Here is a 22,894-nt window from a genome sequence, read left to right as displayed (position 1 = left end):
TGCAATGAGCATGCCATATCCCCAAGCCTTCAGGAGCTAAGAAAACCTTTCCTGTAATTGCCACGTCTGCCTGCCAAACCCCAGCACCACACTGGGCACCAGGCTGAAAAACACAAACCACCTCTTCTGAGACTGCACTGGTTACACTCAGCAGACAGACAGAGGAATCACCCTGACTTGAATACAGAGGAGTGGAAAGCAGATGGGGAGGCAGAGATGTGAGGCAACAAGAAACATAAGGGGAGAAAATAACACTCCAAGAAAGGGTACACAGATAGGTGTAAAGACAAGAGAAATGGGTGTACAGTGTGCCTGAAACATTTAGAAATGCAAGAGTATTTCTCTCCAAAACTTCCCACTGGATTAAGGACTACTTCCTTAGTCTTTCACCAGTGAGCAGGCATGAAATTTCACTATGAAGACGACTGTCTCACCTCTCCTAATATTTCACTTACACAATGGTACACAGTTTCAGGCAGCAAATATTTACCCTGTGAACCTGAGTTCCCAAACATGCTGGCTGACCTCACCCTTAGTCATAAATTAAAATCAAACATTTCATCTTTCTTTAGAATTCTTAGGAAATCAAGGTCTGGAAAAACGCCCTACACACATCCACCATGAGACAGTGGTAACTGCTGTAGTTCCAGTCCTACTTAAAAACTCCATCACAACATTACTCAGTGTGACACAAACGACCACATCTGTAGCTAGGAAATCACTGCTGGGAGACACCGGGCCCAGCTAAATACGCCATTATAAAGGATCTCAACTTACCCTTCTCAAGGAAGCCTCCGCGTTAACAGGAGTTTCTGGGTGGACCCATTTGGAGGAGGGCAGACCGAGTCCTGAGTAAGCATGTGTTCCATTTGGATACTGCCAAATAATTGGATAAAGCCCTAGCTGATTATAGGAAGCAGAAGGATGAGCTTGTCCGAGAAGATGTGGAGACTGGTGTTGTAACATCTGTTGCTGCTGCTGGTGTGCTAATGCCAAATGGCTTAAGCTGCTAGCATGAGCAGTCTCTAGTCGCGGGTGGGCACCCAGCAGGGAGGCAGCAGGCACTCCGGGCAGCACTGCGGGAAGTAGATGAGGGTGATGAACAGAATGGTGGGATGCGCTGCTAAGGGGGTGAGGGTTAATAGCGGACAAGGGAGCCTGAGCTGAAGACCCAGCGAGCAGATGGGATGAACCAGTTAATGCAGGATGATGTGCGTTTGGATTTAAACAGGTTCGGTGGGATGAGGAATGCAGAGGATAATTATGCTGATGCAAGTAAGGTGAAATGTGATTAGTTCCTGTTTCTTGTCCAATCAGAGTGGGGTCCCTGTATACTGTGAAATGTTCATTCTTGTCAATGATAAGAGGACTCTTAGTAGCTTCTAGAGCACTAACTCTAGCTGGAACCGGATGAAAACTAGACCTAGGCAAATCATGATCAGTTTTATTGGCTGACCTTGTTAATCCAGTAGCATGGCTGTTTTGGGAACTAACCTTCGACTTCACAGTATCAGAAGATTGGGTGAATTTAGGCTTAACATCAGGTGACTTTGTTTTAGGATGATCAACTGAAGCACTAGATTTTGACTTCACAGAATCGGGGACTGGACTTTGTTTACGCAGTTTACTCTCTTCTGCTAGAGAAGCTACGTTTAACGGAGACATAAATGAGCCATACTGCACTTTTTCAGAATTTAAGTGTTCATTTACTGGTAATGTTTTTACAACCCCAGGTTGTGTCAAATCCGTTTTACCAACACTGCTAACCCAACTTTGATCAGCTTCCTGTTTTCTTGCTTCAAGGAAATTTGCATTTGCAAATTGGTGCTTTAAATCACTGCTGTGGGATTCTATTTTCTGAACTGTTTGCAAACCAAAGGTACTTGCAGCATTATCCTGGTTCTCCTTTTCAGAGTTGTTTTTATTAGTAACATCAACAGCACACTTAGGAGTAGGAGGCCTGGGTAAAAACTGCTCATTTTTTAACTCCACAGTATGATGTTTTTCTGCATTACACTCTGGAACAGGTGGATCCTTCGCATTCTGCTCATAAAGTGTTGGCTGCTCCGCTGCTTGGAGTGAAGATTTTTCCTGATGATCCAAGACCGATGACTTCAGTCTTTCTGTCTCTTCGTGGTTTTTATCCTGCTGCACCTCATCCCATGGAGACTGTCTATCTGTTAGTGTTTGTTCTACTCCCTCAGTAGTTTGGGGTTTTCCTTCTTCTCCATTTATCTTTGAAGAGTTCTTGCTTTTTAACTCATTTTCTGAATTTTGCTCCGAGGATGAATCTGTTAATCTTTTATTTGAAATCTCCGAGTCACTGCTCTCAGAATAATCTGAGATGTTGTCTGTCCGCAGTCTCTTCACATTTAGTTTTTTTTCATCTTCTTCAGGTTTTCTTCTTTTACTAAGAAAGTGTTTATTTTTGGTTTTGGGGTTTTCTGCAAAAGATAAAAACACATATATCAGATTTTCAGTCTAATACAGTTTTGGGAAGCTCTCCCACCCTTTTCCATTAACCACTTTTACCTCCTCGACCTATATAATCATATCTTTCATCTTTCATCTTCTCCTCATCAGGCATGCTGCTATCAGAGCCTTTCCTCTTATTTGGCCGAGTATTCCTCTGTTGCTGGTGAGAATTCTGTCTTGGTGCTGCAGCTTGGGAGTTCATTGCTGGTCTGGGACTATTTGCTTGTGCACGTGTATAATGACCCTAAAAATAATTTGTTATTAATTGACTTAAATGCAATGTTAATTAGTGTCTTTAAACATGTATTTTTAACATTTGCAATATATGAAAATATTTAGGTAAGAAGATAAATGTATCTACGTGAACTGTGTTGCTGTTCTGGTTGGAACGAGACCGTCGGCGTGAAGTGATTCCAATATTTTCACCTTTCAACAAAGAGTGAACAACATCATCTAGAAAGGTCATCTGAACCATAGAAGGATCAACATTCTGAGGTTCTAACACCTGGTTTATGCAAAAAAAAAGAAAAGAAAAAAGAGAAGAGAGAAAATAACAATCCACAGATGTTCAGACAATGCCTAATCTGTATTTTCTGTACCAGTGTTCACCAGTCTACTTTGTGTGCTAAAGACTAATCAGAGAAAAGCCTACTTAATCCTGACAAGCAGAACTGACATATGACACAACAAATGCTGGGAACAGTGTCAAACCAAGCAAATGTGTCTTTACGTGCCATTGTAAAAGTAATTTTTTTTAAAAAAGCTACAAGTATCCCACCACCCATTCCTTCCCCTTCACTAACCTGCAAATTTGAGCTTTAACAAGCTATTCATAGAATAACCCCTAAGCAGTAATTACAATATACAAATATTTTATAAAATTTATATACTATAAATTATACTGCAGAAGCACATTACAGTACTGCTTTCAACAGAAGTAAAACTGCTACCAGGACCAAAATGACTGGAAAGAACAACTCTAGAATTGTTGAACATTATTAGTGAGGTATACTTCATAAAGTAGGAAACGCTAACCATATCTTCAAAGGACATAGCACAAAGTGAAAAAAGTAACATTTGGGGAATACTAATTTGAGCAAATTAGGGGAAAGAACATGTCTGAGTAATAGACTAGTGTTAAATTTTTATTGTCACACATGGTTTTGTCAGTCATTTCAAGGCAGATGGGTCATTCACTCTATTACTGTTGAGTCATCGCCCTACTCTCCTGAAATAGAATTCATTACTGCCATTAAAAATACCAGTATTAACTCCTTTTGCAACATCAAATTCCATAATAAAACTAAAACCTACCACGGCAAATATAAATTGGGGCTGCAGTAAATGCTTAATTCAATAAATTGCAGCAAGTGACTATTTCAATTGCTTGGAAAAGGTTACCATTACTGCAGTGCTGAAAGATTTCATTCTTGGGAAAAGAAGTTCACAACAGAGCAGACAGGGAAGACCAGTTCCTCAAACTGGATTGCTTTACTTCAAAGACTTCAATAGTCAAAGAGCAGCAGCAGAACAAACTGTAGGACTGGTATTAATCACATCACTGCACAAATATTCAGCTGCAGGAGGATTTAACTGACAGCCCAATGCAGTTGTGCTGCAGTTTCAGTGCAGTGATACCCTCAGCCTGCTGCAATTGAACCTGCTTGGTGTGATTCTGAGTGCTCCCAACAAACATTAGAACCTCCCAAGGCACAGCTGACTGGCAGCTTTCTTTGTGAGTATCATCCATCAACTCACCTGGTCATTCATAACCACCATAGTGCGGGTGAAGAGATCATGGTGAGTGATGATGCCAGTGAACCACTGGGTGGCAGAATCCTGTCTGTACACTCTCACCCTATAACCATTTAAGGAGTACGGACCTTTGGAAGGGGAAGAAATAAAAAAGCCATTGAGGAATGCAGGAAAAAAAAGAAAAGACAAAAAAAGGCATACATGAATTTTCCTACTTTTTTTTAAGCTTCACAGCAAATATATAGTGCACATGGCATGGACAGCTAACCACAGATTCAGGAAGACATTTTGAAATGCAAATGATCCATATATAAGTATGCTTTAAGGTTAATTTTGCTAACATTTTCAACATACAATTTTCTTATCTAACTAAATCTTTTTGCAACCATGATGACACATGATGGGAAAATTCCTGCCTACAAACAGCAACCACAGAAAAGTAATCTGAAAGGCTAGAAAGTGGCAGCAGCAGGTTATACAGAAGCCATCTAACAGGCTAGTCACATGCCCAGCTGCTTTGCTGGCTAAAAGATTTACATCTTGGTGGTTAGGCTCTGCATCTGCCAAGTCTTTCCCATAAGTGACCACAGAGTTTCTCTCTATTACAGCAAGCAGAAAGGCAGTGGAATGATCCCGTGACTGCTATGGCCACACAGAACATTCAAGCACACACACACACTATGAACACTTCAGCTCCTGTTTTCAGACATACCAAATCCAAAGAAACCTCACACATTTTGCAAAGCTCAGTCTAATTCACCTCCAAAAGCCCACGGGGGTGGGGAGCTATTGTGATACACTACCTATTTTACAGTTTGTTTCAAGACCCAGAAATCAAGATTCTAAAGTTTTATTCATATTCAATGTCTTGATCACTGGAACTCTTTAAGTTTCACTGCACTTGGTGTTTATATGGCATTTTGTATAACCAAGCAACACTGCCACCAAGCTCAGTTCCAACTGTGTGGGCTTTGCTACTTCTGCAATCAAACCCCAGGTCAGGCAAACAGGAAGGGAGGAAAAACCAGTCAGTGACAACCTAGAAACAGCCTCACTTAAATGATTTAAGACTGCTCAGTTGCTGAACCACACAGGCAAGGGCCAGAATTTCCCTGTCTTTCCTAAAGCTCAGTTTTTCCAAGCCCTGCCCAGTATATTAAGCAAGCTCAAACATCTGCAGCAAACAGGCCAGGGACCTCACAGGTGACAGCTTTCTCTAGTAAAAAATACCCAGGATCACACAACTGGGTCTGTTATCCCCTCTGCATGTGACAGTGCTACTGCAAGGACTGTTTTTAATGTCAATATCTGACAGATCAAGAGAAGTGCAAAGCGGGTAATTATTCAGTAATTTCCAAGTGGTCTCTTGAAACACTTTTTGCATGTGACTATATCATTTTTAAAACCAGCTGGGAAGAGAAACACCACACCACAGCAGCCTTCTTACCCCCATCCACATCATTCATGGCACAGCTGGAACACTGAGACCTCCTGAACCCCCTGAGCTACCTTAACTGGTGCCTGGAGCGTGTATCCAGCAGCACAGACAAGGGCCACAAGTGTGCCAGCACAGGCACTGCCAATCACAGGTACATGGGGGCAGAAAAGGAGGAAGAATCTACAGATTTACGTCTCACATTTCTGGTCTTGGACCAGACAGGGTTCCCATGGGGACACATTTCCTGATGGCTTCTCTCCAACCCTTACTCCACATGACCCTGCAGAACGCCTCCAGCTCAGCTCCCACACTTCTGACTGCCTGACCCATCCACATTCTCACATCTTGAACTTGTAAGGGCTGTCCCAAAGCTCTGCCTTATTCAGACAGTCTCAGTAAAATTCTGCCTGTGTCTCTGTGCAAATTTGCTGTTCCTACTTTCCTATCCAATCTCCTCTCCTGCATCCTACTGCTAACAGCACAATGATTTTCAATCTCTTGCATAAGCAGAACCAGCATCCCCCCCAGCTTCTTGTCTCATTTTAGCATTACTGTGACTCCAGGCCACTACTTCCAAGTCCTTTCCCCCAGTCTTCTCAGCTTACAAGCTCCATCCTTCCTTCTCCAACAGCTTCCAGCTTCTCCCATACTCCCTTACATTGACTCAGTGCCCATTTCTTTCTTCTTACTCCTTGTTCTAATCTGTGTCCATCCTTTATTCCAGCTGTTATCCTATCTATTTTTAAAAGAGAGCTTATCTACCTTTAAAAGCAGTGGGTTGGGTTTTTTCCTTACATGCTGATGGGATGACAGGAAGAAGGAGAAAGATTGAACTGCAGTCACACAACACAGAGCAGCTCAGCTCCAGCCCAGCCCAGCCACAAGCAGCCATTACAGGAAAAGCCTGGCTTTGTCTCCAGTCCCTGGCTGAATCACTCCAGCTACACATTGTTGAAACAGCCAGTGCAGTACTATGAGAAAATATGTTCAGAGTTGAAGCACACTCAGTGTTTCAGGAGGATTATTACACATGCAGCCTGAGATTGCAATGATAAAAAAACTAATCGGAAGAAAGAAATCAAATCTTTTAATTGTTAAAAATCAAAGACACTTCACTATGTTCCTTGAACCGGTTTTATTTGTCCCAAAAGCTTTCAACTTGGCCAAGTTTGGGAGGAGTTTCATTTTTTATTAAACAAGGAACAAACTACCTTCCTGCCAAAGCTACAATCTCCACTGCAAAGCATGCTGCTGTGACTGCTGCCCAAAGGAGAAGTTAAAGGGGCCAATTTTTTTCTTTAGTCTCATTCTTGTAAATAATTGGACTGGTTTTGACTAAAATTCTCCCTCCTCAAATTGGCATGCTCCTTTCCAAATATTTGGAACCAGATTTTAATGCTTCTATCCGACCCTCCTCTTTCTTCAGATAAACTGTGTTTTAACTGCAAAAGTCAAAGTAGAAAATACTAAGTTATGGTATGAAAGTTTCAGCATCACAGAAAACAAGGAAAAGGCTGGATACTAAAAATATTGTAGAGAATGAAGTACGAGAATGTGGTAATAACCTTAACAGATGCATCTAGACAAGGCAGAGGCGAAAATGTAGCTTAAATTGCAGGGAACAAGAAAATGGAGGAGGTGAAGCAAACCAGAGAAGAGAGGAGGAGAGAAGGAAGAGAACATGACCAATGACAGCAGCTAGCACTGTCAGAGGGCTGTCTGTAAGCCACTGGAAGGCTGGTGCCAAGGCAAGGTCTGCATGAGCAGGAGCAGATTCTGGGCAGGCAGAATGTGACAGCAGTACCACCACCATGGGGCTGAGGCCCCAGGGAGGAGCACGTGTCCCCTCAGGTCACACAGCACAGCAGGGGAGCAAGTGGATCTAAAGCTTCTCCTCAAAAGAGAGCAACACTGGCATGAGATTCATCTTATCTCTATCACTACATCTATATCACACCTTCTCATCTATATTGCTGTTCATTTGTGCACTTCTGAGCACAGAAACCTCTGTGTGAGAACCTGTATCTATGAAGACAAAAATACAGACCCTGGAATGATGGGAGAGTTGTGTGGGTGATGGGCTGGCAGTCTCATTGAGATGGCTGTTTCAATACTGCTGGACCTTTGCTCAGCTACTGATTCTGTACCAAAGTACACAGAGACTTTTACAATAGCCTTACTGTCATTCCTCTAATGAAATACAATAAACAAGCTCAATTTCAGTTTCCTTTTCATATAACCCTGATTTGATTTTGCATCACCTCTCAATCCAGTTTTGTCTGCAAATTTCATCAACAGACTATTAACTTGTATTGTATCTGATGATATCAAAAGTAAAATCTAAAATGACTAACACCAACATGCCAACTTACTATCTCAACAATTCCACGTGTTCGTTTTTTCAGCATCTTTTTTCTGTGGCCCATAAGAACCATGTCTAGTCAAATGAGAAACTCCACAGAAGGAAAAACACAAGTTTTTTTACTCTAAGTTCAGTATTATACTTACCATATTCTTTTTGTCTTCTGATCTTGGTTTTATCAAAGAGACTAGACAGCAAAGAACCCTCAGAGCCATCCTTAAAATCTCTCATTATTTAAAGCTTCCCTCCTAATCTTCATTTACAAAATGACTGCTTAAGCATTTTTGTTCTCACACTTCTTTCCTGGGGATTTTAGCCCAGACCCACAGAGGTTGCTTTCTGCCTCCTAGTAACAGGAACTCCTCTGCAGAGCTTCCTGAAACTTAATAAATATGTAGCAAATGCAGCCAGTATTTTTACTATCAGGAAGATGGCACCAATATAATTTCTTCAAATTCATACTAGTTTCCTTGTAACTTGTATCCACATTGTAAATATTATTGTACACAGCTTTTTCTGCAGTCTCCCAGCATTACAATTGAGTTACAAATTGTAACTGATTTGAAAGCAACTTTTCGTTTAAGGGGTGAGAGCATGGGGTGGGGAATCTCAAAGTATTCTTCATCTGTGACAGAACTGTGAAGAACTACAAGCACAGACAGGTATCTGAGAAGTTATCACACGTAACAGTAACACTAACAGAGCACAGAACAGTTTTAAACATGCCAAAATGTATGTGGAGGCCATTCATACACACTTATTTTCACAACAAACTTCATAAAATATCTACATTCAGACTAATGATATTCAGCTTTTGCTGTAATCACTAAAACATCAAACAAGTTAAGAACAGTCTGAAGCAAACACCAACAGCTTCTTACAGTCTTGTTTCCTTGTATTAACAAATACTTCCAAAAAATAACTTCCAAGTTAAAAAATATATTCTCCATTATATCACAAATGCTATGGGATGAGTCCCACACAAGCAATGGCCTTAAACTAGCTAACACAGAATATAAATAACACAATTTCCCACATAATTACCTTGCATAAAAATCTCCTGAACCTTTTGTTCCTTTACCCAGGCTTTTACCTCCTCATGTAACTGCGGGTTATCCCTGAGAACTGGGTTTAGACTGTCTACGTCGTCCTAAAGTAGAGATTAAAAAAAGAACCATATGTTATGTTTACTTGTAACATTTTTGTTTATTTTCCTAGATGTATTTTAAAATACAGTATTAAGTCGTTAGATGCTAATTTTACTGATTGCCTACAAATCCCTGTGCTATTTTTAGAGAAAACTTAAAAGCATAACATAGTGCTAGAAGTTATTTCATGGGAACACAGTATGTCAGATCCCACATGTGGCCAGACTTGTAAGCTATTAATAGGATCACACTTTCGTACTGTCTTACTACAAGCTAAAAATGCCCTCTAAAGACTTAGGTGCTCACAGGTATGCACAAAGAATTGTTTAAATAATTACTAAATTTTGTTTTAAAAAAAATCTGGTTTCCATATCTGTAAAATGTAATAATATGGACATGTTGAGCATAAACACAGATATCAAACCTACAAATGTAACACATAAGCAATATTTTAGGAGAAACAAGCATTTTGAGATAAACACCATTGCTGATTTCAAATATGTTGGCCTTGGTTAATTAGGTAGTTGCAGATAAGACATGTTTTAATTTTTATTACAATCAGTTCTCCTGGAAAATATTATTTTCCAGTATTTGGTAGGATATCATCTGGGAAATGAAGATATATTCAGTGGCTCCTTCTAACAGAAAAAAATTGGGCACAGAATCTGGTTCATACCCTTGCAAGCATGGCTTAAGAATAACCATTCATCTCTGGGCTCCTAGAACACCTATTTCTCTGTTTCAGAGCAAACTTGCTCTTTCTGTCTTTGAGGCTGTGGCAGAGAAAAAAAGCCTGGTGGCTCCTCGGGCTGAAGATGGCCTTGGAAACCCATGAGCAGCAGCAACATTCATTTATAGCAAGAGAACTTCAGACAGCTAAAATAATGAGTGCAATTCTCCACATACAAAATGCAGAATGTTTTATCAGTACTGCAGCTGAGATAAAGCAATTTCTTTCCTTGATCTCCAGCAAGTTCCTTGATGTTTCACAATTTATTATGAAGAGCTCCAGCCACAGAACACAAAGATACAAGTAACACCCAGTGAATGGTGCATTGCTGCCAGGCCCTCCAGTGACACAAGCAATTTCCCTCTATTCATCTGGATGAGATTATTCCTGCTAACGCACTGATCACAGGATATCTATTTCCAATTCAAAATTCACTTCCTGACACTTGGAGATTTGCTGTGCTCCACCATGGAGAATGCATCAATGCTTTGGTTATTAGAGAAAATTACTGCTCTCTATCCTTATGCTTCTACAAAGGACATAGCCTTGGACTGAACAAATGGTCAAGACGAGCATTTTAATACATGTAAATTGGAACAAAGTGAAAGGGAAGGAAGATCAACAGGACCTCTACCACAAGGTTCAAAATACCAACCAGATAAGTATGCTGTTAGCATTACCAGAGGCACAAGAGGGTCATAACTAAAATTTATTCAAGGATGGCCTCTCCCAAAGCAGTTTGAAAAAGAGCATTGGCTATTCTGCCTACATGTGCAAATCCATTTGAGCAATGATCCCACACACAGAAAAAACATCACCACTGGGAAAAGGGAATTATTTGCCAGGGGAACACAGCAGATCCTGGAACTGGAGCTGTGTGATCATCAATCATGTCCTCCTTCCCATGCACTGTCTTTGACAGCAGCTGCAAGAGACTCGCGCACCAAAAATTTCCCCACTCAGATCACATGCACTGGATCTAAGCAACAGACTGAGGACAGCAATACTGAGTTTGGCTGACCTACAAATGCAGCTCATGTGCAGCTCTTGGACATTCTGAGTAATCACTTCAGTCACATCTAAGAAAATTTGTATCCTCATATGGAGATTATACACATTGATTAAGTACCATGAAATCAAACCTGCTACTCTTAACATTATACTATTTTCATTAGTTCTTTACACAAATTTTTTGAGTCTCTATGTCATCTTAAGCCACTTCTGATTTGCTTCCTGAAGGCAATACACACTGGTGCTTTTTTTCTTAGGATTTCACATCCTCCCTAAGCATCTTGGCCTTCTTTGAACTTGACACTGAAGATACAGTCCATCCTACATATAGTACATTTGAACCTCCACCTCCTGGTCAGATTCATGACATCAGCATGCTTGGCTGAGAGTGCTCCCTGGGAACAGATAGTAAAGGAGCCAGCAAAGTCCATTTTGTATTTATCTCCTCACCCTTGGAGAAAGATGAGCTCAAAGATGAGCTACAAAAGGCACAAGTTAGGTCAAAGACCCATTACACAAACTGCATGCAGGTGTGACTGGGATTACGTGGATGATATCAGAGCCTAGAGTTTCTAAATATACACACAATACACATTTAACACATCACAGGGTAGGAGGGTGATACTAACAGAGCAAGTTTCTGTAATTTCAAGAATTCTGTTATTTTGTGTACATGTGTCTATGAAAACACGTGTATGCCATGACTTACCTTTTTCCATCTGCAGTCTTAAATCTGAATATCTAAAACCCAGGAAATTAACTGCATAATGTGTTAAAACTGTGAAGCAGTGGCCTTAACCACACAGTCTCAGCAGCCATCACAAACTCTGGCAAAAGGAGGGAGAGGACAACAGGCAAGGCTGATGACTTGCAGTCTCTTCCCCAGTTTAACACTGAAGACAAGCAGGTGACTCTGCAGTTCCCAGTTCTTTTCCTTACCCTGTGTTTATATTGCTCAAGGAACAATTACTGTCTATACAGATCTGAACCTTGGCAATTGTAACCCTCAGTTTCCCTCCTCTTAGCTAATGCAGCACGATTGACAGACTAACCTCCAGAAGATTTAAATGCCCTGCAGGATTTTCCTCCAGACTTTTCCTCATTTGAAAGTAGTTTTACAAACAGAAGTTATGGTACCCTCTCCTAAACTAGTTTTTCCACAAGTCCTGGAATATCTCCTCCAGAAGGATGTTAATACTGGTTTGAAATCCTTATGCAAATCAGGATGCAAATAAAATAAAGGGGACTGTTATATTCTCCTTCAAGTCTACTGGAGGAAGCTCTTGATGTACTTCAAGTGGCAGTGCCTCTGGTTCCACAAATGACTAGATGCAACTCTGGGAAGGAGACAAAAGACCTAAAGGCTAGAAAAATATGGTTGAGATAACCCCTCCTGCCCTTCTGGAAAAGTCACATGAGGCAATGTGACTATCAGAAGCTTGCCAATCTGTGACTAGTTTTTCACATCTTTGATGATATTATTCTTTCTTTCTAGATCAAAAGAAGAATTCACTTCCAGTGGACTGGACTTTATGCTTAATTATCCAAAGAACTGGGTCAGCTGGCACATCTCTCTAGGTGATCATTCTCACCTGCTGGGGATGTGTTCGACTCAGGGGAAGTCCTGAGAAGAACAGAGAATGAAATTTTCCCCCAAGTATCACAAAAGATGGTGTGCTTTTCTGACTTGATCTGTTCTTTATCCTTGTGGAAAACAACACAAGCAGGCTGAAACCATAGGCCATACCATCAGGTTAAGATATCACACTGGTCTAACCAGGAAGGAGAAATTTTTGTTCAGAGAAGCATTTTCAAAGAGTTTATTCAGACACAATAAAATAACTAAAAATAATTTATCATTCAGAGTCACAGGTGAACCAGTGCTTAGATCACTTGCCATGCATCAAAATTCCTTTGAGATCAAACAGGAATTTCAAGATAGTACCCACATAAAAACAAGTCAAAATCCCAATGAGAATCCTCCTTCTTGCTCTGCAATCACAAAAAAATCTTGTCCAAAATACTGAGAGCTATCCCCAGATGTGCTGAACCTGCCCATTGCCCAAAGACCATACAAAGTGCTCTGAAAGGCTCAAATGACCAGAGGTTCCTTTTGCATTTTGGGCAGCCAGGCATGACTGTGCTAGGAAGGCCTAGACATTTCCACAGCTATCTCCTCCACAAGACCTCAACTTCTGCAGCAACAATTTCCTCAGCATTTCAAAATACTCTTCCAAGTCATTATTCAGAAGCTTGGGAGGTAGAAATGAGTGCATGGAGAGATGAAACCCTGGAGCACAGAGGAACAAAGAAGTGGATTCCAGTAGCTGCCCCCACCCCCAGTCACAGAGCCTGCACGCTGCTTACGGGACAGTGCACACACTCAGTCAGCTGTCAGCTCTCCACTGTCAGTGAAGAAGAGAAGGAGAACTGACAATATGCATTCCAGGTAAGCCAGTCCTACAAAAACAGTGGCTTTTGCCATTGAAAAGGCTGAAATCAGAGCCCTGAGGACTACATCTCAACACACATCACACGTTAGGAACCTGCAAACCTTTATTTGGGAAACCTTCCTTGGTCATGGTGCCTCTGCATTTGGCTTCATGCATCAAGGACATGCTATCAGTAGGAACTCATTTCAGCTAGTGTTTTCCAGAGAAAGACTAAGTAGATTTTGCAGTCCTCGCAAAGGTCAACGCCACATTAGTCCTCACCATCTGTGGCTTAATTAACTATAGCTTCCTCTGGCTGCTTAGAGGTTTTCTGATAATTTAGGACACGAATTAGATGAAAACTAGTACATAACCAACTTGACAGTCCTGTTTACAATGCTTACACAGTGTGCACGGCACATTGAAATGAGCATTTTGTCAACTTTAATGGTAGAGGGACCACATTTAAATTCAAACAGTGCAAAATAAAACCTCAAAGTGTCCTGAACTTTCAGTTTTGTTCTTGTTTCATAAGTGAATACTAGCTTCTATAAAATCAGACCCCAACCCTTTTTTTTCCTTTTGCAGCAAGTCATTTGTACAACTGCACTGAACTTCAGCTGCATAGAAATTAGGTATGAGAACTGCAGTGTGAAAACAAGCCAACACTTCCCTACTGATTGCCACAACTCTTTAGAGAGCAGAACAGCAGCAGCAAAAAGCACTTCCAAAATCTAAACTGCTGAGAATTTATAATAGTCCTCTAATGCCAATTCTTGATTTTCTTCTATAAAAAGATGAAGTATTGTACCTGCACCCAGCCTCAAACACATTCATGACAATTTTACTCCCTCATTTGAAAGCAGGCCTGTACAACTCTCTCATTTTCATTTCTTGATAACCAGCAAAATCCTTTTCTTTCATCTTTCACTGATTATGTCACCTGACATACTGATTAAATCACTGATCTGTAATTTCTTTCACTGACAGTAATTTTTAACAAACCTTCAATCTTAACATTTTCCTACTTGACATTGCAGTGAGAAAAAACACACAAAATGCAGACAGGCAGAATACCAACTATCATAACAAGAACATCACCTATGAACTGGAAGAAACCCTCTGCCCTGCTACCAGACTTTTTTCAGTGGCAGAAGAAAAGAATCTAACTAAAATACAGAAAAACTGGCAGCAATTGCCACCCCTGAGGGTATTACCAGGCAGGCACCGCGGCTGCCACACAGACCACACCACAACTGAGGAGGGAAATGACCAAATTTAGATGAGTCTAAATACAGATCTCCTGCAGCTTTCTCCTAGACACACAGCACGCACAAACCACTGGTTAGCAGCATATTCCTGATTTCTCTGTGACAAGTGAAAGGCTGCCCCAGCTGCCAGGGCAGTGCAGCTGCTGGCCGGGAGGTCAGCCAGGCACAGCACTGGGGACGGCTCTGGGAACCCATCGAGCCCAGCGGGGCAACCTCTCTCCTGCTCCACGCTCCTCAGCCAGGAGCCACCCACAGACACCGCGGCTGGAAAGCTAGAAAGGCTAGAAAGTTTTTGGGGGAGATTGGAACTTCCCAGTTTACCTTAAACGGCTTTGTCTGAGCTGAGAGAAGAGGCTTAGGCTTAGCAGGCGACGCGAGCGCTTTCTATGTAAACCCAACCCACACTTGACCTATTTTCTGCTGTTCTGAGCGCACAGTCACAATTTACCTCATTCAAACCCAGCAGCTGCTGGGCTACATCTGAACCAGTTAAGTCAAGCTTGAAGGCACAGCCCTGACCCCTACAGCAGAAACAAAGTCGAGCCGAGGTCAGCCCTGCTCCACACGGCCGCAGGGGAGGGCAGGGCTGGGCAGTGACGCTCGCCCTGCACGCAGGGGCCACGACACAACTGGGATAACTGATCCCCACCCAGCAAGGGGCTCTCAATGCTCTGTTCCAAGGACAAATGTTTACAGATAGTTCAGACCACAAACATTTAAAGATTAGGGGTTATTTTCAGTGTCTTAGAGCAATGACTATGTTTCTGTAAGTAGGAAGTTAAAATTACAAGGGGAAAAAAGATGAGAATACAAATTTAGTGATTTTCCAACTGTCAGTAAAGTTAACATTTCTCAGAAAAAGCTATCAACGATTTTTCTGCTGCTCCACACTCTTCCCTATGCATAATACTCCTCCCCGCACACTCCTACTCTCTTCCTCATTTTACCTCAGGAGTTGAAACTGATTTTAAAATTTTAATTATCAGGTTTGAGAACCAAGGGATCAGGGCCACATACACTTCTCCAAGTCCTGATTTCAGGCTTGAAGATGCATCATCACACTGCTTTGTTCAGTTCTGGAAGCATAACTGGTACACTAACATTAGGAACATAAATATACGGGGGGGGAGGGGGGGGGAAATCTGACTTGTAGTCTAATTTCTCCATTATTTGAACTTACAGAAATCAACAGATGTATTTCCCTTCCTATAAAACCATCAATGCTTCAGGTGAAATGGGCATTATGTAAAACTTGCATTTTACAAGTCAATTTATCATTCTTTTATCTGTAGATGACAATCTGGTGTGGGAAGGCAGAGGGGAAATCAGAATGTGAACATGGACAGGATGAACATCCAGCAGGAAAGTAAGCAACAACCAATAGATAAGCAAAACCAAACCTGGGCTAGACAAGTATTGTCAAAAACCGGCCTAAAAACTGCTCTAGTGGCATCTACAGTAGTCTTGCACTTGAAAATAGAGATTAAAAAATAGATGACCCCTATGTCCACAAAGTACGTTACTCTCTCTGAGCAGCTAGGACAATCTGGGTTAGAAAAGCAAACTCTTCCCCCAAAGTCAGCTATCTTTTAGCATCTAAGACTTCCCAAAAAAAGTGGCTCCTACCCACAAAACAGAGGGGCTTTCAGCTTCCACCTAGAACACTGTGGTGACCGTTTGTACTACTTACATTCTCCACATACAGACAAATAAAGGTCAAATGTACACTACTCCATGTCCACCTTCCTTCTCATTTTGCTGACACAGCCACACATTTGCTTTTCTTTCATTTTCCACTGAATCATATTTCCTTCCGCTTCCTCAGGGCAGGCTCCACATTTTTATCACCACCATCTCAGCAATATGCAACTTGTACTGATTTGGCATTTTGTTTTTTTAATTGCAAGAGAAACAGGGAGGGAGTACTGGTCCAAAGCCACTCAGTCATGTGGCAATACTGGAACAGCCTTTGAGTCACTAAGCAACTCAGTGCCACTATGGGAAAAGAAACCTCAAAGTGCAGACATTTCCCTGAAGCAAGCAATTAGCAGAGTGAAGTTGATGCTAACAAGGAGACCTGCTAAGTAAGTAGATTGAAGAAATCTCTTTTGTACATTGATATTAAAATTGAAACTGAGAACCAGACACCCTGTGAATTGTGAGCAGCTTTCAGAAGGTACTCAACAAGACCCAAATCACATCAGCTGAAGGACAAGCTGTATGGATGTCAGCCTCTTTAAGCCAAAAAGAAAACCACATTCTGTGGATCACCAGTTGTCTGGACTAGTGGGCAATCAGAAATCAAGCCAAGAGGTCTGCTCAGACACTGACCACTTTACCAGAGACACATGTCCCTTGCATGAGGGACAGCAGAGGTGATCTGTGGCAGCTGGCAGGCTGTGTACCTCCTGTGTACCACCCCCACAGAAAATGACTGAGCACACAGGTCACCTCCACCAAATCCTTCAGCAGCTGCATTACTCAGCAATACCATATTCCTTGACAAGACTGCTGAGAGCTTACTGAGGTGAAGAGCAAAGGCCTCTCAATCCAGTTCTGCAGAAGAAAACTGCAGGAAACTATCCGATACGTGCCAGTGTGATGACAGATCCTAGAATCAACACCACCTCCTAGAGATACCCATCAGTGTATCACTCTTGTGAATGACTCCCTGCTCTGGAATTTGAACTACCACCAGCTTAGATTACCAACAGTAATCACACAGCTACCTAGTCTTTCCTGCAGATATCCTCAATCCTATTTACCAAACAGGAACTCTGCCAACATACAACTTTACAACTTTCCAGGTCCTTTCCTCTATAACTCATGAAGATTATGGGCAGAAGACAAATCCCTACAAACAAAAATATTTTAAGGCAGAAAAAATACATCAGATACCATCCAAATATTCTTGAAACCCAGCATGTTTTAGTCCACTGAATCACATTAATGTTTTATTTTCAAGTGACTTTCAGAGATTTATTTGATAATGTGTTTCTTAGAATACAAATACATACATGTTGGCCCACATGCTGGTATTATGAAAGTAGATCCAAATAAAACTCATTTTTCTCACATTTTAAAAGCACCACTGTATTTGCAGAGAACTTTTCAAAGTTAATTTCTAACAGGATTGAAAGCAGCCTTTTTTTTTTTTTTTTTTTTGTATTGTAGAGAGCTCATAATGACCTGCTGGAGCCTTTTTAGGAATTTTCCCTATAAATAATAGATCTGACCAGCTGGGACATATATCATAGCTGGATTAACACTACAGCTCTCTGCAACCCTGGAGAAAGCAGTGGATATGCCTTTTATAGAACAGATGAATAACAGCCTTGCAGAGAGGAAAGATTAAACTGCTAATCAGAAACCAGGGATGTTTCAGTTATTGCTGCAATAAATTCCCTGGGATAAACTTAGGTAAGTCATTCAGAGTTTAAAATTGATACAATGATCTTCTATTTCACCATATTTTTTCATAGACAAATCTCCTAGCATGTAGAACCAAAAAATTCCTATTGAAGACATAACTCAAAATTGAACTACATGGCTTGGGGAAGAAAAAAAAGAAAAAAAAGCCCAAGCCTGTCAAGCACCATAACTCAGCCAAGTCTTATGCATTTTGAAACCTGCTTTAACCTGATTTTATCTCCCATATACCAAAATGGTGTGACATGGTGATAAGACAATGAAAGGGAAGAAAACATTCAAATGGGGTAAAACCCCAGCCTCTATGCTTGAAATATAATTGCTAAACTGCATGCTTAAAATTCACAACTAAAATCACAAAAAATGTAATGGTTAGTGACATGCACAGAAATTATTATGATTCAAACTCATTTGCTCAGCAAAACCATTAAAATACTACCCTCAATAATACTAGCAGATACACTCAAGTAGAGGAGGTTACAGGGGAAGAAAGGGAAGAGTTAACTTTAATTCCATTCAAAAGACAGGAAATGTTTGCTAGATTAAAGGGGGGGGTTCAGTATTTACAAACAATAGTAGTGAAAAGACTTCAGAACTGTAATTACTAATATACTGTTAAAAATAAATAATGCTCTGTGCATCAAGCCCTCCACAAACCCTTGGTAGAGTTATTCCAACATCTAAGAAAATAGCAAGACTCATACTTGGTTTTAATTCTAAAATTTCAAGTTGGTATAAAATTACTTGAGTTTCTCCCCAGATGTCTGGCCTGGAAAAAGAATTAGGTACACAGACCTGGAACTGCTATAGCTCTCAACCTCTTCTAACTCTCCTAGCTTGCTGAAGGCTGTGGAGCAGCTCCCGTGAAGCAGTAACCCCAGACTACAAATTATTACTTCTATTAGTGTAATTTCAAAAATACATTCTGTAAGAAAAAGATCTAGAGCTGCAGCCAGAACAAAGGGACATTGTATCCAAGGGAGGAACGAAAGCAAACAAACCCATGGGCACTTCACCAAACGAGCTGTTGTGTTATCATTTCAAGATAAGGCTTAATTTGGGTAAGAACACATTTTCATGAAACTCAAGTTTGCCCCTACCTGAAATGCAGGAATGCCTACTCTCCTCCTGCTCTGGGTACAAACTCCCATGCAACACTACAGAATTTACTTGAATTCACAATTCTGGGATCCCTAAAGCACCGAGGATTCCCGATCCCAACAAAGAGCAGCTTGGGAAACCAAGAACACAGGGGCAAAGCTACAACTGGTTATAATGTGAAACAGACTTCTCTAGGAGCTGACTGAGTCTGGATTACAGAAGCAGGGCTGGTCAGGACCACCACATAAGAGAAATACTTTAAACTTTCATTTTTAATAGATGAAACAGAAATTTTAAGGACACAGAACCAAGAATAAGGCTTCCTTCACTTACTACTGAGAGATATTTTCCATGGATTTTCACTGGTGAAAAAGTAAACACTTGTGATCAAACACAGGAAATTTTTACCCAGAAACACTGGATGGATTTTTAAACTCAGTAATCCCGAGCATGGCCTTTCAGAAGTACCAAAGTACTTTAGTAAAAGGATTTAATATTCACTTTCAAAGACGAAGCAGGTTTTGTTCTCTCTCTTCCATTTTGAAATCCAGTCTTTTAATTACTTACTTAAATACTACCTCCTAGAGTAGGATTAATGAAATCAAATCATTGAGCTGGTTTTTTAGAAATTGTACGAAGAATATAACAAAGGAAGGAAAACTGTTTTCCTATGGATCTGAGTGTCATCTGCATTGCAGTAACCTCAGTTTATCCCAAGGACCTCTCGACTCTTTCCCCATTCCTCCTAGTGCACCTTCCCACAGCTGTAGCAGTTCCACCTGAACTGGTGGAGCCGCACTATTTGTGTCACCTTCCTGTGACTGATGGCCTCCCCTGCACACTGCTCACTTCCCTAAGGCTTATCAGATCTCAACAACTCCCCTCCTGAGCCAAACCTTGCTGAGAGACAAAACAAGTGACCCAAGCTCTTACTTCTTACCAGATCAAGGTAAAACAGAAAGGTGCCATTTCATTCCACCTCTTTTGAGAAAACAGAGGAGGTTCTCAAACAAGAAGCTCTTGTTCAAAGAAAAGCACAAATACAGGCTTGGGGCAGATGATGTACTTGTCCCTCTGACTCTGCAAAAGCAGGGTGCCAACCCCTCCTCCCTCATTGCTCTCCTTTTGTGAGCTGGGATGGAACTCTCCTGTCCTGCACGTGTTGCTGGGAGTGAGGAGAGCTGTGAGTCATCTGACCCACTTCTAGCTGGACCAGCTTCGTGCTTCCCCACATGCTGGGGCTGAGCACTTCAACTCCAAGTGTCGGTAACGAGCTGTTTAGACCATCCTCTTTACAAGGCTGCCAGGGAAGCCAGCTGGACTCCTTATGGGTGGTCCAGAGACATGGGAAAGAATGGAGACAGTTCTTCAGCACAACACTGAGAGGAGTTCAAGATGCAGAGCTGTGTGTGCCTGGGTTGTCTGTGGAGGAACCAAAAGCAGCAGGGGAGCACAGAGGTTCTGTGGCCGGCACCCGGAGCTCCCAAGCTGCTTCTGGCAACCTCAAAGGGTGGGACCAACCCCAAAAAGCTCCCGCCTGCCCATCAGTGGAGGTAAAAGTTTATGGGAAAAGCAATTTTCAGCTGCAGTAGTTATTTTTAAGCCTGAAGCCTAAAGTAAGAAGTTTGAAAGATGAGTGCACATGTAATTATGGGATGCTTAAAATACAGACAGAAAAGTACTACTTTATCCCTGTTTCAAGATGTTTAAAGAATTTTTTATGTGCACATGTCACTACTATACAAGCCCAGCTTACTTGCTCCTACAAGCAAACAAGTCACAGAACCCAAAGGCATCCAGGTCTGAAATATCCAATGTCTGCCCATAATGAACAGAAGAGCAGAGCAGTGGTGTTGCCCATGGCCCTTCAGTCAAGTCTTTCTCAATGGCATTTATGACTTGAATTTGTAATAGATCAAGATAAGTGTGTATTAGCTCCTGTATCTGATGTACCTGCTTCATGATTAGTGAGAAAGTTTATTATTTCAACAATCTTTAAGGCGTGTTAGACATTTGACCTGGCAGCATTCAGATGTGCCACACACATTTAGAAAAAGAGCAAAGTACAGGTGCCTATCACTGTTCATGCAACACCTCCCACGGGGGATTTCTCATTGCCCTATCTTTACATCTGCAACCTTCAGCACTGAGGCAGACAGGCAGACTGTACCATTTTGAAACACTAAAGCAACCAGGCTTGTCTTCCAGAATAAAAAAAAAAAAGTTCTCAAGGAGAGTGTGAGGCCTGAAGAGTGATTTCACTATAAATATTCATTCTTTGCAAGATTTTTTTTCTTTAAACCAAATAAACGAGACGACTTTTGAAAGACTGTGCACCCTTCCACTTTCCTCCCTGAGTGGTAAAATACCCTTTGCAGGACATTTAATGATTGTGAAGGAACTTCATTTGAATTCTGTCCTGCCTCCACTGTGCACATTTGCTCCAGTGCTGTGTGCTCAGAAATCCTTTGGAAATACATTATCACACACAGTATGTACATATTTGGAAGTATATAATCAATCATGCACCCTTGCTCTGCCTGACCCAGACACAGCTGAAATGCACTCACTGCTTCAGGCAAAGCAGAGTCTTTCCAGATCTTTCCACAAGCCTATTTTACTCTGAAAAAACCACAATATAAAACACTTTTTGTTATTCTTCATTTGCTTGTCCAAAGTATAATGCAGTTGACTCCAGCTGCTTCAGCCAGCAACAGCAGAATCACACACTTCAGCCCCACAGTGTCCGTGACGGGCACTGCCAAACACCAGCCAGACAAAAACACCACTCTGATGAGGTCACACATACCATATGCTGGGCTTTAATGCTTCACATCCCCATCTATAGTCCTCCAAGTAAACGACAGTGCTTAAACAAATTAAGGCATGATTAGCTTTGCTGCTGCCTAACTTAATATGTGTACCACAAAACAGATGCACAGAGATGGCACAGAACAGTACAAATAACTTATTGCAGAAACCCTCTTCAGTTCAAAGTATCTGATTGAGGTCACACTTGTATGTGTACACTTAACAGGAATTTTTCCTTAAAACAGCTTTTTGGAAGAAATGTTCATTTTCATACTATACCAAGAGCCATTATTAAACTCACTACACTAGTGAATTTTTAAACACAGAACATACATGATATTATGAACGCAAAGTGGAATTCACTTTAAGGACCTAATCAACATGTCCATTTCAAGACCAAACTTCCTACAGATACTAATTTAATATAAAAAATATCAAAATACTGTAAACTTTATGCCTACTTCCTACAAAGCACAGAATTTTCATTCCATTGCTAAGCAAGTACCACAGCAAACCTTCACATCTGCTTTATCCTCCAGATCCCCTTGTCACCACCACAAAAAGAGCTACATGACTAAATGGTCTGACCATCCCATATTAATGAATGAGTCACTCAGTCACACACGTTTCACATAGAGAATAATGCAGTTTACATCCTCCATGAAGCAACAGAGATAAAAGCCACAGGAAACAAGTTGTAGGTTGGTGTTTAAGGCACCACACATACAGAATCCAAGCAACTTCTCAAGAGAAGGGCAGGATTCTAAGCAGTACACAAAAGGCAAAAGAACCACACGCACATTTAGCAGTAAAGAACAAATTCACCGGCAAGTGTTAGAGTTGGTATAGCAAACCTTGTGAAGACATGGAAGTGGGCTCACATAATGCAGCAGCATACCCTGCTTTTAATAACGATATTCATCTAGCCCTC

The 22,894-nt window shown here is 41.2% G+C and overlaps 1 protein-coding gene across 12 annotated transcripts in view; it reads right to left on the bottom strand.

The window, feature by feature from the left end:
• The window catches only part of JMJD1C (jumonji domain containing 1C), a 157,859-nt gene that overhangs the window by 29,540 nt on the left and 105,425 nt on the right, over positions 1-22,894 (bottom strand). For 7 of the 12 annotated variants that reach the window (XM_074544572.1, XM_074544571.1, XM_074544576.1 and 4 more), the window contains 5 exons: positions 9,075-9,180; positions 4,234-4,358; positions 2,837-2,980; positions 2,533-2,719; positions 778-2,444 (listed from right to left, as the gene is read on the bottom strand). In XM_074544572.1, coding sequence (XP_074400673.1) covers positions 778-2,444; positions 2,533-2,719; positions 2,837-2,980; positions 4,234-4,358; positions 9,075-9,180 — 2,229 coding nt within the window. The remainder of the gene's footprint in view (positions 1-777; positions 2,445-2,532; positions 2,720-2,836; positions 2,981-4,233; positions 4,359-9,074; positions 9,181-22,894) is intronic. The other 5 variants (XM_074544581.1, XM_074544580.1, XM_074544579.1 and 2 more) reach the window with 2 other exon arrangements.

Source organism: Zonotrichia albicollis, chromosome 7 (genome assembly GCF_047830755.1).
Source record: "Zonotrichia albicollis isolate bZonAlb1 chromosome 7, bZonAlb1.hap1, whole genome shotgun sequence".
Classification (NCBI taxonomy): domain Eukaryota; kingdom Metazoa; phylum Chordata; class Aves; order Passeriformes; family Passerellidae; genus Zonotrichia; species Zonotrichia albicollis.
This window is presented reverse-complemented; position numbering and strand designations above follow the sequence as displayed.